The sequence below is a fragment of the Camelus bactrianus genome, chromosome 1 (genome assembly GCF_048773025.1).
Source record: "Camelus bactrianus isolate YW-2024 breed Bactrian camel chromosome 1, ASM4877302v1, whole genome shotgun sequence".
Taxonomy (NCBI): Eukaryota; Metazoa; Chordata; class Mammalia; order Artiodactyla; family Camelidae; genus Camelus; species Camelus bactrianus.
In genome coordinates, this window is record NC_133539.1 from 5390785 (window position 1) to 5405412 (window position 14628).

Below are 14628 nucleotides of genomic sequence, written 5' to 3' on the forward strand. Positions count from 1 at the left end.
TTTGGATTGTTAGAGAGTGTGTATTTAACTGTGGGCTGTCACCTCTCCCAGAGTCCTTAGACTGTGGGGACAACACAGTGTAGTATTGCAGACCCCCTGCAAGTGTGGGAGAGTTTGTGCAAAACACATGAGAGACATTACCATCTAGCCTTGTCTGTGCACAGATTATTCAGCTCCATCAACTTTGATACCACCGCCTATGCCCTATACCAAGAATTTAAAGTGGACATGAAACACCATAATATTTTTCCACTGAATTTTAAGCGAGGTGCTAGGAGCAAAAAGTTGAAGAGTTATTTTAGCTACATAGAACCCAGAAGCATCTGTGGAAGTTGCTTTGGGGATGAATTCACTAAACTAAAATATTCCTGATCTGTAAATTAAGAACTACTATGTTTAAATTACTGTAAATGTACTTAATTATAATCAAATTCACCCTAAATAAAAGCAGTGCGACTCCATGTACATCTTAATGCAGTTAGTTTTTAGAAATTAGGATCACAGCATCAAACTTCATTTTCATTTTTGGCTTTTAAACACATTTCTTTGAAGGCTACCTTACTCTACTATTGTTTTGTTCCCAAAAAAGATTTTGATTTTTCACATTGAACAGTTAAATTTTTCATAATTAAACAGACTGACTTTTGAATTTCCCAAATCCATTATTTATAAAAGTTTGGGGTTTGTATGGATGAAAATCTGGTCAGGTCTTTATTAAATAAACGTAAATTTTCCATGGGGTGGATTTCCTTCCAAAGGTTCCAAGCCCCAGATGATTTTCCCAGGGAGGCTGGCATGTTCTGAACTGTTTCTTCTGTTGTCACATGGGACATAATCAGGGAGGTCATATTCATGTCAGAAGAGTTTAAATGAAGGTTAGAAAGGAAAGCAAATTTCCTGAATTAAAGTATAAAGAACTTTATAATCATGGATCAAGTTTACAACCCACTATTAACTAAGAGTTTAATTTCAAAACAAACAGCAGCTCTAGAAAACTAGTAAATTAATTATATTCTACTCTATTTATTTAATCTCCGAAGTATGTGATTTCATCATTAGTAAATAAAAATGTGTGTATCTCCACAAATATGTTCAAATTTCCTTAAATGCTGCATTTCACAGCAGCCCTCCAAACTTAGCAAATACTGTCATTGTCTTCAGTTCTGATCAAGGCAGAAAATCCCAACCAACAGCCAGCTTTGGAGAATGAGACTGTAATTCACTCACTTATAAATCGTAGTCACTGCTGTTATCCAGTGTGAACTTTATATTTCCTGTGAATGTAATCGCACCAAAGTTCAGTCTCAGGAGTCATATTTTATGTAGAAAAAAATATAAAAACCAAATTGAAAATTTTTCCAGAAAATACTTCAGAATAATGTGTTGTCTTGCATTCCTGATTACGCATTTCTAAATATAATAAAGCATAGGTTCATTTGACTGTCAATAGCTGTAAATCTAAAAATACTTTTCTTCTATTAGGTTGTTTACTATGTCATTGGCTGATCTACCAGAAACAAATCTAGACGGACATTTCCCCAGTGTGGCCTTAGAAAACGGCAGGAGGTCTGCACAGTCCAGGAGGAACAGCCCCAGTTTTCAAAGAAACAGTAACGCTTCGGATAAGAGTGTTGATTATAGCAGGTCTCAGTGTTCCTGCAGAAGTTTAAGTTCTCAGTACGATTATTCAGAAGACTTTCTCTCTGAATATTCAGAAACAGCTGTTACTAAAAATTATTTAGAGAAGCTTGTAGTGAAAGAAAAAAAGGAGGAGAAGAAAAACTATAATGTGTCTAAAATCTCCCAGCCTAAAGGTAAGAAGCAAAATTTCCCAACCAAGACCAAATTTCTGGTTATAATCACATTGTTATTTAAAGCACTAGTATTTGCAGTGGTCCATATTCAGTTTTACTGTTTTCCTAGATTGAAAATGTGTGTTATAAGTGAATGTTTATGGAAGGAATGAGGAAATAGAGAAATTAAGGATAATTACAAAAGAATGGAAAGCTAGGCTCAGAATGTAGAGCCTAGCCCCCGGCACGACTTCCCGTCCTGCAGCCTACTAGCGAGGTTGGTTCCGTTTTCAGTTAACAGGAGGCTGTGTTGCAGAGTACCGCAGTACCTGGATTTCGCTGGGTTTCTGCCTTTCATCTCAGCTGAAGGATCAAGGTTTGCATCACCAATGAAATGTAAATATCTGTCTCAACAGCCCAGGAAGATGGTCTTCGAGTCCGGTGAGGCATATTGGCAAAGACGATCTTTAGAAAGAGAGTTGGTTCAAAAGGCTGTTAATAATGTCATTTCCTTGTAGATTTTAAAAGTGCCAACACCATCAGCTCCTAATGGTCCAAACTGGGATGGGCTGTGTGATATCCTCAATCTGCTCGCTCTCTGACCTCCTGCCCAGACTGTGATTACTCACACGTGGGCAATCCTAGGCTTGTAAATAATCCCTATGTAGAGATAGCTGGAACTCTTTTCCCACTATGACCATAAGAATTGCCCCTAGTCTCCAGGCGGGAAATAAGAGCCTCCTCTCTGCGGGGCACATCTACTGTCAGGTTTACCCAGAGCCTGTCTCCCACCCCCAGCCTGCGATGACCAGCTGTGCCTGGGACCCCCTGTGCTACTGCTGGACCATCTAGACTCTCCAGTTCCCCTTATTCCTAGTTACAGAGCCAGGACTCCTAATCTAAGACCCATGTCTGGGGACCCCAGGAAATCCTTTGCATTTTTTGTCTCTGTTTGCATTTGTGAACTTTTCTAGGGAGAAGGACCCACAGTTTCCCTCCAAATTCTCAAAAAGTTAACAGACCTTTATCTCCAGAGGTGGGGGTCCCGCATCCCTGGCAAAGCCCAGGACGGAAGAGTCTGTTAGAAGTCTGTCTGGCCGTTTGTAGAGATTATCACAACAGGACATACATCGTGCACAGTTAGATTCCACAGTTCGAATCCCTTATCTGGATCTGAAATTTACAAAGCTCTGAAAACCAAACGTCTTTCACATCTTTGGCACCAAAACTGATTTGGTAAAAAACCTAATTTGAACTGACATGAAACCGATCTTTATTAATTTCACTTAGAGTGAAATATAGTCATATATTTCACCACAGAAATCATCTTTGATGAAAGTACGCTGTCGCCAACCCTGCTGGGAGTACTATGGAAACACTATAGGTGCACCACAAAAAATAAACCCCCAAAATTCAGGAACGCTCTGGCCCAGGGATTCATGACAAGGGCTCATCCAACAATGTATTACATCTTCTACTGAGTCTAGACTCTCGGCTGTGATTTATAATAGAAATAAATACAGGTTTTAGTGTCAGAGAAGACCTTACTTTCCATTTGTTTTATGTCACTTTGTGGTTGGTTATGTAACCTTGGACAAATGACTTATCATCTCTAGCTATAAAATGGACTACCACTGACCTTACAGAACTGTATTAAATGAGATAGCTAAATACAAATACCTGGCCTAAAGCACAGGTATTCATTAAATGTCAGTTCCTTCCCCTTCCAGCTGGCGTGTGTCCGTGTGTATGTGAGTGGTGGTGGGGGGGGGGGTATTACACATACGTGTGTATTTATGGACCTACATATCTACAGACATATCACTAGTAACAAACTGGGTTATCTGCTCACACAGGCCAGCAGGAAATCTCAGCCGAAAAAAAGCACAACTGGAATACTGCATTTTTTAATTCTCAAATCAATATGGTTATGCAGAGAAGAGATGCTATGACTCACCGCGTACTCTCAGCAAGACTTCATAAGATTAAAGAACTGAGAAATGAATTAGCTGATCTACACCGCAAACTGGAAGCCACAGCCATAGAAAACCAGTTTCTGAAACAACTTCAGTTTAGGCACTTGAAAGCGATAGGAAAATACGAGAATTCACAAAATAATCTACCTCAAATTATGGTTAAACATCAGAATGAAGTAAAAAATTTAAGGCAGCTACTTAGGAAATCCCAGGGAAAGGAGAGAACTGTGTCTAGGAAACTTAGAGAAACAGACAGCGAGCTGTTGAAGACGAAAGATGCCTTGCAGGCCCTGCAGAAGCTTTCTGAAGACAAAAACCTTGCAGAGAGGGAAGAACTTACTCAAAGATTGTCTGTTCTTACGACAAAAATGGAGGCAAATGACAAAAAAATACAGGTCTGTATTTCAGAGGCCTAGAAATGTTCAGTTTCCAAAATTAATATGAAGAGGGGGCACATTCATCATGCTTGCCCCCGTGGGGTGAAGCGTGACCAGCTGCTTTACTGGGCACAGCACACGGATGGTGGTGTCCGATGGGGAGGGGGGACAGCGAGGGCAGGGAGGAGAGGCAGAAACAGCTCCTTTTGTGGCTGGGCTCACTGTCTGGACATGACCGTTCTCCAGCAGTCCAGCTGCTGGTGTCAGGGGTGTCTGTTCGTGTGCTGAAGGGGTTTTGCTGGGTTGGGTTGTGTTGTGTGAAACCTCTCAGAAAGCAACCCTCTACTTCAAACTGCTTAGTAAAAGGCTCTTCCCTAAACCCTAAACTGCATCTCCTCAGCACCTCTCCTGGTACCCCCTCACCAGCTTGTCCAGCCACTACCACAGAGGCACTTCTGGTGTTTTAGAAACAGGAATTTTTCCCAAATAATATCCCTGGGAACAAATATGGAAAAGGAATTTAAATCATTGAAGAAATGAATAGATTGATATTCCTCAGCCGTGTCCGGCTGTCAAAAGCTTGGGGATTATGTTATGAAGGGTAATTTGGGAGAAACGCGTCAGTTATATTGAGAATTCTGCCTGTTTTACACTGGGTATTTTTTGGTCTCGATGGACATGAACATAAATGGAATCAATTTCCTGTTTAATTCCTTAGTGGTGAGAGACAAGTATTTTCTACGATCTTGAAGTAGTAAGAAGATATCAAGTTCACTTTAACCCCTTTTTTATCTCAGTTATTTCTTCTTGGGTAAAAATCGTCCTCTGTTCTCACATAAAATGGACATGTGAGCTACAGAAAGTAAAGAGCAACCTCGTTTTTCAGTCATGTAACTACTAGACCAAAGTTCCGTTGTTTGGCCTTTCAGGTAAATTGGATTCATCTTAACATCTTCTGTCATGGAACAGGAAGTGTGTTTCTCTCTCATCCGCAGATTTTGACACACACATGTTTAAGTAATTCCTGTTTTTATGCTGTCACCAAAGCCAAAAAGAATTCAAGAACTAATTCGCTATTTTCCTGGCAGAAGCACTTGGTTGTATGGGAACTTTCATTTGGTTGTAGGGCATTTGGTGGGGGGAAAACGTTTGTGGGCTAAAACACAGGCATTTTTTAAAATACTAGTATTTCAGGAAGTGGGATTTTTTAGCAATTACTTCACCCTATTAGCTTACCATATTTCCCACTTTTCTTTAATGAGAAAGTATTAATGTTAGAATGGGGGAGACCACACTTTGTGGAAAAAAGGTAAAGAAAAGCCCTTTTAGCCAAGCTGCTGTCAAAATCCAGATCAAACAATTCTCCAGTAAGACAGGTCTCACCCCAGAGAGAAGGTGGCTATGCAGCAGTGAGTCCTGTGTGTTTGGAGACGGTCACTGTGCTAAATCAGTCCTTTTGCTGTCTTCTACTCCATCTAAGTGGTGTGGCTCTGAGTTCCGATCACAACCTCCAGTCTCAGTTCCGGGGAATCGTAGTCCCGGACGGTCTGCGCTGACACTGGTCAGCTCTGGCAAGAGAGGCTTGAAAGCCTTTTAGAGAGTGCGCTGTGCCAGGTCAGCAAAACACTTCGTTTCAACAGACCTGCTTTGGTTTAGTTTTAAAGTAAGACATTGATTACATTTACTGATTTTCAAGATCTGCTCAAAAAATTTTTTTATCAAGTGCAGAATGTAAAAACCATTAGGCCGGAAACATTTATTCTCTAAAGCTGGGACCAGGGGTTTTTCACTTTGTCGGGGGCAGGGGGGCTTTTTAGTTCTAATACACACCCTCTAGACAAGCCACCTACTAACATTGTATTAAAATTTTGCTCTTTTCATACATGTAGTTAGTTCCATTACGTTTGAAGTTTTGTATAATGTTACATTGGTTCTAGAAGAGTTGAAATGTATACTGTTTTCAGAACTTGGAGAAACAGCTGAGGCTGAACAACAAAGCCTTTACCCGGCAGCTGGCCAGCGAGAGCCAGAAAACCTTAGCAGCTCACGCAGCTACGAACGCTCTGCAGCTGGAAGTCAAGCGCCTGCAGCAGGAACTTAAGGTACTTCTTGCAAAGCAAAATGTAACAGAATTTCTGAGACTCCACTTCCCAAAATATCAGAGCTATTTATGCCTAATATAAATTGTAATTACTTGACTTTAGGAATATCTTTCTCAAATTAACTTTTTTCCCTACCATCATGTGAACAGATAGAGGATCTGAAATTATTAGAATGAGTTAACAGCCTGGTGAGTATGTACTGTAATTAGAAAAATTAAAGCTCTAATCTATCATTAAAAAGACTTTATCATTTTATGTCATCACATGAAGTAATATTACTGGTTTTTGTTAACACTTTAGTGGAAACCCAAATAAGTTTTTCAATTAAAAAATTAACATTATTAAAATAGAGTAATTTTAGAGGCCCATAAATTCATTTTATTTATTTTTTTATTTTTTTTTAATTGAAGTATAGTTGATTTACAATATTGTGTTAGTTTCAGGTATACAGCAAAGTGATTCAGTTATTTTTTTCAGGTTATTTTCCATTATAGGTTATTACAAGATATTGAATGCTGTTCTCAGTGCTATACAGTAAACCCTTTTAGCATATCTATTTTATATATACATAAATTCATTTTACAGTCTCACTTGCCAATACGCTTGCAAAACTATCTTTTAAAGTGTGCTCTAACTTGGAGGGTATTATGCTAAGTGAAACAAGTCAAATAAGAAAAAGACAAATACTGTATGAGATCACTTATATGTGGGATCTGAAAAATACAGCAAACTAGTGCACGTAACAAAAAAGACACAGAATCACAGATACAGAGAATAAATCGGTGGTTACCAGTGAGGGTGGGGGGTGGGGAGGGGCAGTCTGGGGTAGGGGAGTAGGAGGTTCAAACTCTTAGGTATAAAATAAGCTACAAGGATATATTGTACAACTTGGGGGATATAGCCAGTATTTTATAATAACTATAAATGCAGTATAACCTTTAAAAATTATGAATCACTGTATTATACACTTGTAATTTACATATTGCACAGCAACTATACTTCAATATTTTAACAGTGTGCTCTAAAAAATGAGAATTAAAAATATTTACTTTTTCAGAGTTTGCTCTTTCTGCCTTGAAGATTTCTAAAGTATTTGATAAGATACTTAAGAAACACAGGTCTTTTCAGCCTCAACTAGTAAATCTTAAGCTCGATTCTTTAAAACAAGAATCTTTAACTTTTATGACAGGTAGGGAGTTCAGATTTCCTGGGAGCCATGAGAGCACGGAGAGGCAGGGGAAGGATATTAGGGGAGAAAGCTGGATGTAAGCTCTCCCTTGTAAAGCAGGGAGAGAGTCCTGTTCCTTTCTTCTCTGGAGCCTCAGGAAACTTCAGAGAGAATATGCCAGAAAATGGGCGTGGCCATAACCACCAGCTTAGAAATCCAACAGGAGAGGCTTCAAGATCCATTGGTCGAGGCAAACACACACACACACACGGAGACACAACCAGGGAATTTTAAAATAAATTTGTGCTATCATATGCAACCATATGCACATAAATACTATGCAGTCATTAAAAAACAATTTTGACAGGAGAAAAGCTTAATGATTGATAAAATATTTAATGAAAAGAAAGATCCAAAATTTATTTTAAAAAAGAAAAGTAAATATACCTCCACACAATGGATTTCTGTGCATCTGTAAAAAGGAATGAGGACTCTTTACATTGTAATATGAGTAATCGCCAGGATACATTGATAAATGAAAAAGGCAGGCAGAGGAGCGTGCAGCATGCCAGCATGTAAGTAAAGGAGACAGAACAAATACATCCACATATTTGCTTATAATTAGAAAAACCCGTAGTAGGATGACAACGGAAGTGGGGAGAGAGCAGCAAGTAGAAGGGACAGCTGTAGAACCTAGGTTTCCTCAAATATATTTTTGGTAGATTTGACTTTGGAACCATGTAAATGTTTTGCATAATTATGAAGCAGAATGAAATGTAAAAAAAATTGGAAATCATTCCCTAAAAATACAAAGTAAAATGAAGGAAAAAAATGAACCCACTGCATATTCACTGTTGGCATAATGTCACAGAGAGACACCATTCCAGGCGACCTAAAGCACGTTAATTTCACTGCATGTGCCTAGTGAAACACACTCCCGCTGACAGTGTAGGAATGGTGATTTTGAGACTGTTGTGTATATCTTAGGAGATAAACCACATGGTGAACTATATTCATGTCATTGAGAACTGGGATTTGGGGATGGAAGAAAGAAAATACAGAAGTCAGATAAGGTCAAATAGTAGACCTGGCTGTGAATTTAAATGAAAGTATGAATTTATGACATTCTATCTTTAAAAATAAGTACATATTTCCTAATGCGACCAACTCACCTGCAGGGAACACCCCTAGTGCAAGCTTGTTCTTCAAAATCCATAACCCACTAAAAAGAACTGAGTCACCTTAAAAAAAAAATTCTAGGTCTGGAGCATGAAAGACGTACTATGTGAGCCCGGGACACTGTCCTACAAAAAAGCAAGAAAAGTGTAAGAACTATCAGGGGAACGTCAGAGAGACTCAGGAGCCATCAGTCTGGAATAGGTTCCTAATGGCCAGAGATGAGGCGGTTTAAGGACTGATAAAGGGAACTGCGTGGACAGAAACTTATCAAATGTATAGAAATCAAAAAGTTCATAAGGCTGCTTACAAAACAGAACACCTCAGTGATTAGTCATCTTGAGTATACTAGGGAACTAGCACACTATTTCAAAAACTGGTAAATAAAGGAAAGGAAACAATTACTTTCACCTTTCCCATACCCGGAGTAATCAAATAGTTTCTGAGGAGGGAAGATCCTCTTTGTAAAGGCATTCTGATCAATAATGTCAAAGGAATGATAGGATGACAATATCACTATTTTGGAACTTTTAATGAGTTAGTGAATCTAAGCAATGATCGTCACAAAAGGGAAACCATCTGACGCTGTGCACTTCCTGACTCCTGTACACACCTCCACCCAGGGAGTGTTCCTGCCAAAAAAACCTATACCTTGATTGATTAAACATTTAGATCTAACAACCAATTTAAAAGAAATACAGGGGTCAGGGGAACATGATAGATAACACCTCAGGGACACAATCAACATCACACTGTGGGAAACTCTACAGCACAAACAACCCAGTTTCCACAACAAATAAATAGCAAAGTGAAACAAACAAAAGAGATGATGGTGGGAACTTACAGAAAAGAGACCATGACGGAAAACTCAACAATGGAAAAACAAATGACCCAATTCAAAAATGAAAAAAATTACTGAAATAGACATTTCCCCAAAGATAGACAAATGATCAACTAGCACATGAAAAGATGCTCAAGTGTTTATGAGGGAAACACAAATCAAAACCACCATGAGGATGGCTACTATCAAAAACAAGTATTGGCCTATTTACAATAGCCAAGACAGGGAAACAACCTAAATGTCCATCAACAGATGACTGGATAAAGTTGTGGTGTATATATATATATATTTATACACACACACACACACACACACACACACACAGTGGAATACGACTCAGCCATAAGAAAGACTGAAATAATGCCATTTGCAGCAACATGGATGGACCTGGAGATCGTCATTCTAAGTGAAATAAGCCAGAGGGGAGGGAATAGCTCAAGTAGAGTGCATGCTTAGCATGTCCGAGGTCCTGGGTTCAATCCCCAGTACATCCTCTAAAAATAAATAAACCTAACTAACCCCCCACCTCCACCAAAAATGAAAATAATTAAATAATACAATAACAAATAAAATATTTTTTTAAGATACGTTAAAAAAAATACATGGAAGAAAAATAAGACACCCAGGGAGTGTGTTACACAAAGTAATTTAAAACCACCCATTGTGACACTTCCTCTGACTCAGTCATTGAACCCAGGCCTCTCACCGATGGTCCCTCCTGCGTTCAGGATATACTCCTACCTCCCACCAGTCCTGTCTCATCCGGAAGGATGAGACTGCCTTTCATGCTTCATGGTCACCTCTAGGGCCGACCCAAGGGAAAGAGGAGTAGAAACTTTAAGGATGTTTTAGACTCCTGACTATTCCAGAGATTTGAGCCTAAGGGGACACAGAACCCCATTCAATTTAAAAATACAGCAGACTAGTGAATAAAACAAAACAAATGTAGATTCACAGATCTAGAGAGCAAACAGTGGGGAGAGGGGAGGGGGAGAATGGGGTGGGGATTAAGAAGTCCAAACTATTATGTATAAAATAAGCTACAAAGATATATTGTACAGCACAGGGAATACAGCCAATATTTTATAATAACTATTCATGGAGTATGACCTTTAAAAATTGTAAATCACTATATTGTTCACCTGTAACTTGTATATTGTACATCAACTATACTTCAATTTAAAAAACAAAAAAAACACCTTTTTTTCCCTCAACAAACTAGGATTTCAAACTTTTTGTTTTGCCAAGACTTTAAAAAGTCAGCACTGAGATTTAAAGCTGAACAACAATGTCTTTGTTGCAGGCTGCACCTCTGGCACTCGCTGTGTAAACGCAGCCCCGTCTAACAGAATTTTGTGTGAGGAGAGTGTTCGGTCCCACAGATCAACACTGTGGTCCCCACTCACATGCAGCGACTGAGGGCTTGAAATATGGGTCGTATGACTGAGGACTGAATTTTTTTGTAATTAATTTAAATCACAGCGGGGTTCGTGGCCACCGTATTGGACCACACAGAACAAAAACTTCATGACACAGTCCCAGGGGACAGAAAAACTACAGTGAAAGGAACTGGCTTGCAGAGTCTTCAGAAATGTTGTCCCCATCACAATGGTTTGTCACTGTTAAAAAGCTAGTACTTTCTGATGTCAGAAATGATATATAACAAAATGGCCCATTTCTCTTTCTGCTGGAATCTATAGTTTTGCTCAAAGACCGCTGAGCTCACCCTAAATCGTTTTTTACAAGAACCTCAGGTTGAGAAAAAGCAAACATTTATAGAAATGTTGGTACTGCAATTCCCTTTAGGAGAAGGACAGAGAGCTGGAAATTAGAAACATCTATACTAATCGGATACTTAAAAATCTACATGACAAAGAAGATTATCCAAAAGGTAAGGTATGTTTTCATTGTGTTTGCTCAGAATCTATTTTGAAGTCTCTAGTCAGATTTTCCTAATTTATATCATCAAAATTTTTAAAAATTTTTTTATTTAAAAAAAATCATTGTATTAGGCATTGAAACATTTTGTGGTTCTAGAATAATGAAACCTAACATGGTTGAAACAGCTAGAGGAGAAGAGAGATCCTTTCCTGTCTTCCCATCCTCTGTCCTCTCTGTCCTTACTCAGGCAGGTTAGAGGGTAACTTTTCAGCTTGAAGCAAAACGTCTGCCAGATACTGACCTTTCTAAGTATGTCCCTTAGCCAGTGTGTGGATGTTTAAAGTTACCTTTATTTCAGTACAATTTACCTCAATAAAATGCATGCATTTTAAGTGTGCAGTTCAGTAGGTTCTGACGAGCGCGTGTACCCACGTAACCACCACCCCGCCAAGATGCAGAACATCCCATCTCCTCAGGAGGCCCCCTCCTGCCCTGGCAGTCCGCGGTCCCCCGTCCCCGGCCTGCGGCCACCTCTGGTTTCCCTTGGGTCACAATAGCTTAGTTTGCCTGTTGTGGAATTTCCTGCGTGGGCTCATGCAGCAGGTCCTCTCTTGTGCCTGGCTGCTTTTGTTCAGCATGACGTTTTTAAGATTCATCCATGTTGCGCCATGTGGTTAGTTTGCACCTTTTTATTGCTGAGCAGTATTTTTTCCTTCAGGACAGGACGTCCTTATTTTCCCCTCCAGATCTCCCAGCCCAAGATTCTGCTCAGAAGACGTTCAGTAGGAACACTCCCCTCTCATTTTGCTAGAAGTAACAACATGTTTACTTTTAAAGGCTGTGACCTCAGATTTCCTGGCCTTCCTTCCTTTGTTCCCTTCTGGCTCATAGACCAGAGTGACAGCCAGCAGAGAGGACGCTAAAATCAAGCAGGGGGTCATTTAAATGGAATAACACTTCCAGGAAAGGGACTGCTGGGTTTAGTGGTCATGCCCTTTGGCGTGGGCAGCGCAGCCATCAGTGGCCAAGAACTCTGGCACAGGAGACCTTGGTGGCTCACCCTCTCACCATTGCATGTCTACAGTTTTGGTTTTTGGTTTTTGGTGTTTTTTGTTAATGGAGGTACTGGGGATTGAGCCCAGGACCCCGTGCATGCCAAGCACGGGCTCTGCCCCTGAGCTATACCCTCCCCCCGCCTGTCTTCAGCTTTGAACCCTTCTGCAAGCAGGGAAGCCGTGTCCTCCAACAGCAGTGCTGACCCAGCCTAACTCCTGCTTGTTTGGTGCTCTCTGCCTGGGAACCCATAACCCTTGTGGCCCAAAATGAGACAAAACAGGGGAAATAGGAGGTGAAAAAGTGAAACTGGCAAATGTTATTAATTTACTGAAAACCTTTAGAAAATATCTAGTACATTTTGTTTTATTATCACATCACAAACTTCTGTGTTATTTTATATGTAAAATCAATATTGCTTCCAAATGTAAAATATGTTTCTTACACATGATTTACCTGTTCTGTAGTTTCTTCAACAAAGTCAGTACAAGCAGACAGGAGAAGTTTTTCCTTTACAAGTGTGAGACACCAGGAAACCCAAAAATCAGAAGATGTTCCATCTCTGGCAACTAAGGTACAGCAAATTTGAATTCTTGCAATGTCTAATTAAACATTTCTTTACAAAAATAGTCTATGATCACTTGCTCTATACAAAAGGTATTTTGTATTCATTGAATAAAACACAATGTAAAACTATCTGTACCTCCAAAATGTGTTTTTGCTGCTTTTCTAAATTACAGGGTAAAAAGACAACAGGAAACATTGGGCATAAAGAAAAACCAACTGAAATAATCTATGCACTTTCTCACTGTATCAGCAAATTCCCAAACCAAGAGGATTCCAAGAGAAAACAAGAAGGTAATTTTAACAGCTCTTTAAGTCTCCTTTAGTCTTTTTTTTAATTGAAGTAGAGTCGATTTGTCTCCTTTACGCTTAGTTTATTCTTTTAATTGTGAATTACTGTGTGTGTATAAAAGTACACATAAAAGAGAGATCTTCCATTTAAAGAACCGTTGTAAAATGAACACCTGTGAAGCCACTTCCTTGCTTAAGCAGCAGAACGTGGGTGTCCCCTAGGACACCCCGTGGGCCCCTCGTGACCACAACCCTCCCCTGCCCCCCAGAAACACCACCCTCTTCAGTTTGATGCCAGTCATCCCTTCCTTTCCTCACCCTCCCTATCCTGCGCGGACCCTTCAACAACGTGTTCAGTTCTGAAAAACTGAGTCACAAACCCAAACCCAGCTGAGCCAAGGGCAGCACTACCCCTCATGGAGACTAACGAAGCATCCAGAGAAGGCAGGCTGGACGGAGGCTGGCTGCAGCTTCCCGAAGGCCTGGGGCACAGCCAGAGCCCTGGTCACGGGTCCTGGGAGGAGGGGCCCATGGGAGCCGGGTGGCCTCAGGGCTGCTCTGCAGGTGCAGGGAGAGTCCCGGGTGGGCTGCTCGGTGCTTCTTGTGCTCAGATCCCAGAGCTGATGTCCAGCTCTCAGGAGTCTGTCAGAGCAGAGCATTCCTGGGGGGTGAAACCAGGGTCCTCGGCCAACCCAGACTGCCGGGACCAGAGGGTGGGGACACCTCCGCCAGGCCCTGGTCAGAGTGGACCCGGGATGCTGGAGGCTGGAGGGTCAGCCCTTAATGCTTAAGCCCCTTGGCCTCCGGCCTGTGCCCCATCCCTCTGGAGCACAGCTGTCATCCTGGGGCCTCCCTTCACCTTTCCCGCTGGCGCCTGGCGCCCCTTCTTCACTGGGCCTTCTGTTTCTTCCGCCAAATCCTCCCCTTCCTTGGTTAACACCATCACATCCTGCCAGCACAACCTCTTACTTGCTCCCTGAGAATGGATGCGTGTGAGGTAAATCTGTGTGCCTTTCATCCCGAGGTGTCATTATCCGACCCTAGACTTGACTAATAATTGACTAGAAAGAAAATTCCGGGTTGGAGATCATTTTCCCTCAGAATTTTGAAGATGCTGCCCCGTTGTTTTCATGTTAACATATTGCTCAAGGGAAATCGGGTGAAACCGCACACGGCTGGGCAGGCCCAACCTCCCTGGAGAGAGCAGTCACTGGGAATAGCCCCCCAGGTTCCCCCGGAGCCGCGGGGAGGGGCCTCAGTACAGGCCGGGAGGGGCCACACCTGAGCTGTGCGGTGTGGCCTTAGAATGAAGTTTAATTAACACCCCGGGCCCCACCCGGAAAGCCACGCTGCCTGGTGCAGGTCCTGCTGTGGTCCCCGGTCCATTGACGTTTTCCACCTATTTT

At 41.1% G+C, this 14628-nt stretch overlaps 1 protein-coding gene across 6 annotated transcripts in view; it reads left to right on the forward strand.

Moving 5' to 3' along the window:
* The window catches only part of LCA5L (lebercilin LCA5 like), a 28094-nt gene that overhangs the window by 12127 nt on the left and 1339 nt on the right, over nucleotides 1-14628 (forward strand). For 3 of the 6 annotated variants that reach the window (XM_074353129.1, XM_074353080.1, XM_074353199.1), the window contains 6 exons: nucleotides 1483-1814; nucleotides 3650-4164; nucleotides 6111-6248; nucleotides 11240-11324; nucleotides 12835-12941; nucleotides 13108-13225. In XM_074353129.1, coding sequence (XP_074209230.1) covers nucleotides 1493-1814; nucleotides 3650-4164; nucleotides 6111-6248; nucleotides 11240-11324; nucleotides 12835-12941; nucleotides 13108-13225 — 1285 coding nt within the window. In that variant the 5' untranslated portion in view covers nucleotides 1483-1492. Of the gene's footprint in view, nucleotides 1-607; nucleotides 1815-3481; nucleotides 4165-6110; nucleotides 6249-11239; nucleotides 11330-12834; nucleotides 12942-13107; nucleotides 13226-14628 lie in introns of those variants that run through there. The other 3 variants (XR_012502366.1, XM_045506833.2, XM_074353266.1) reach the window with 3 other exon arrangements.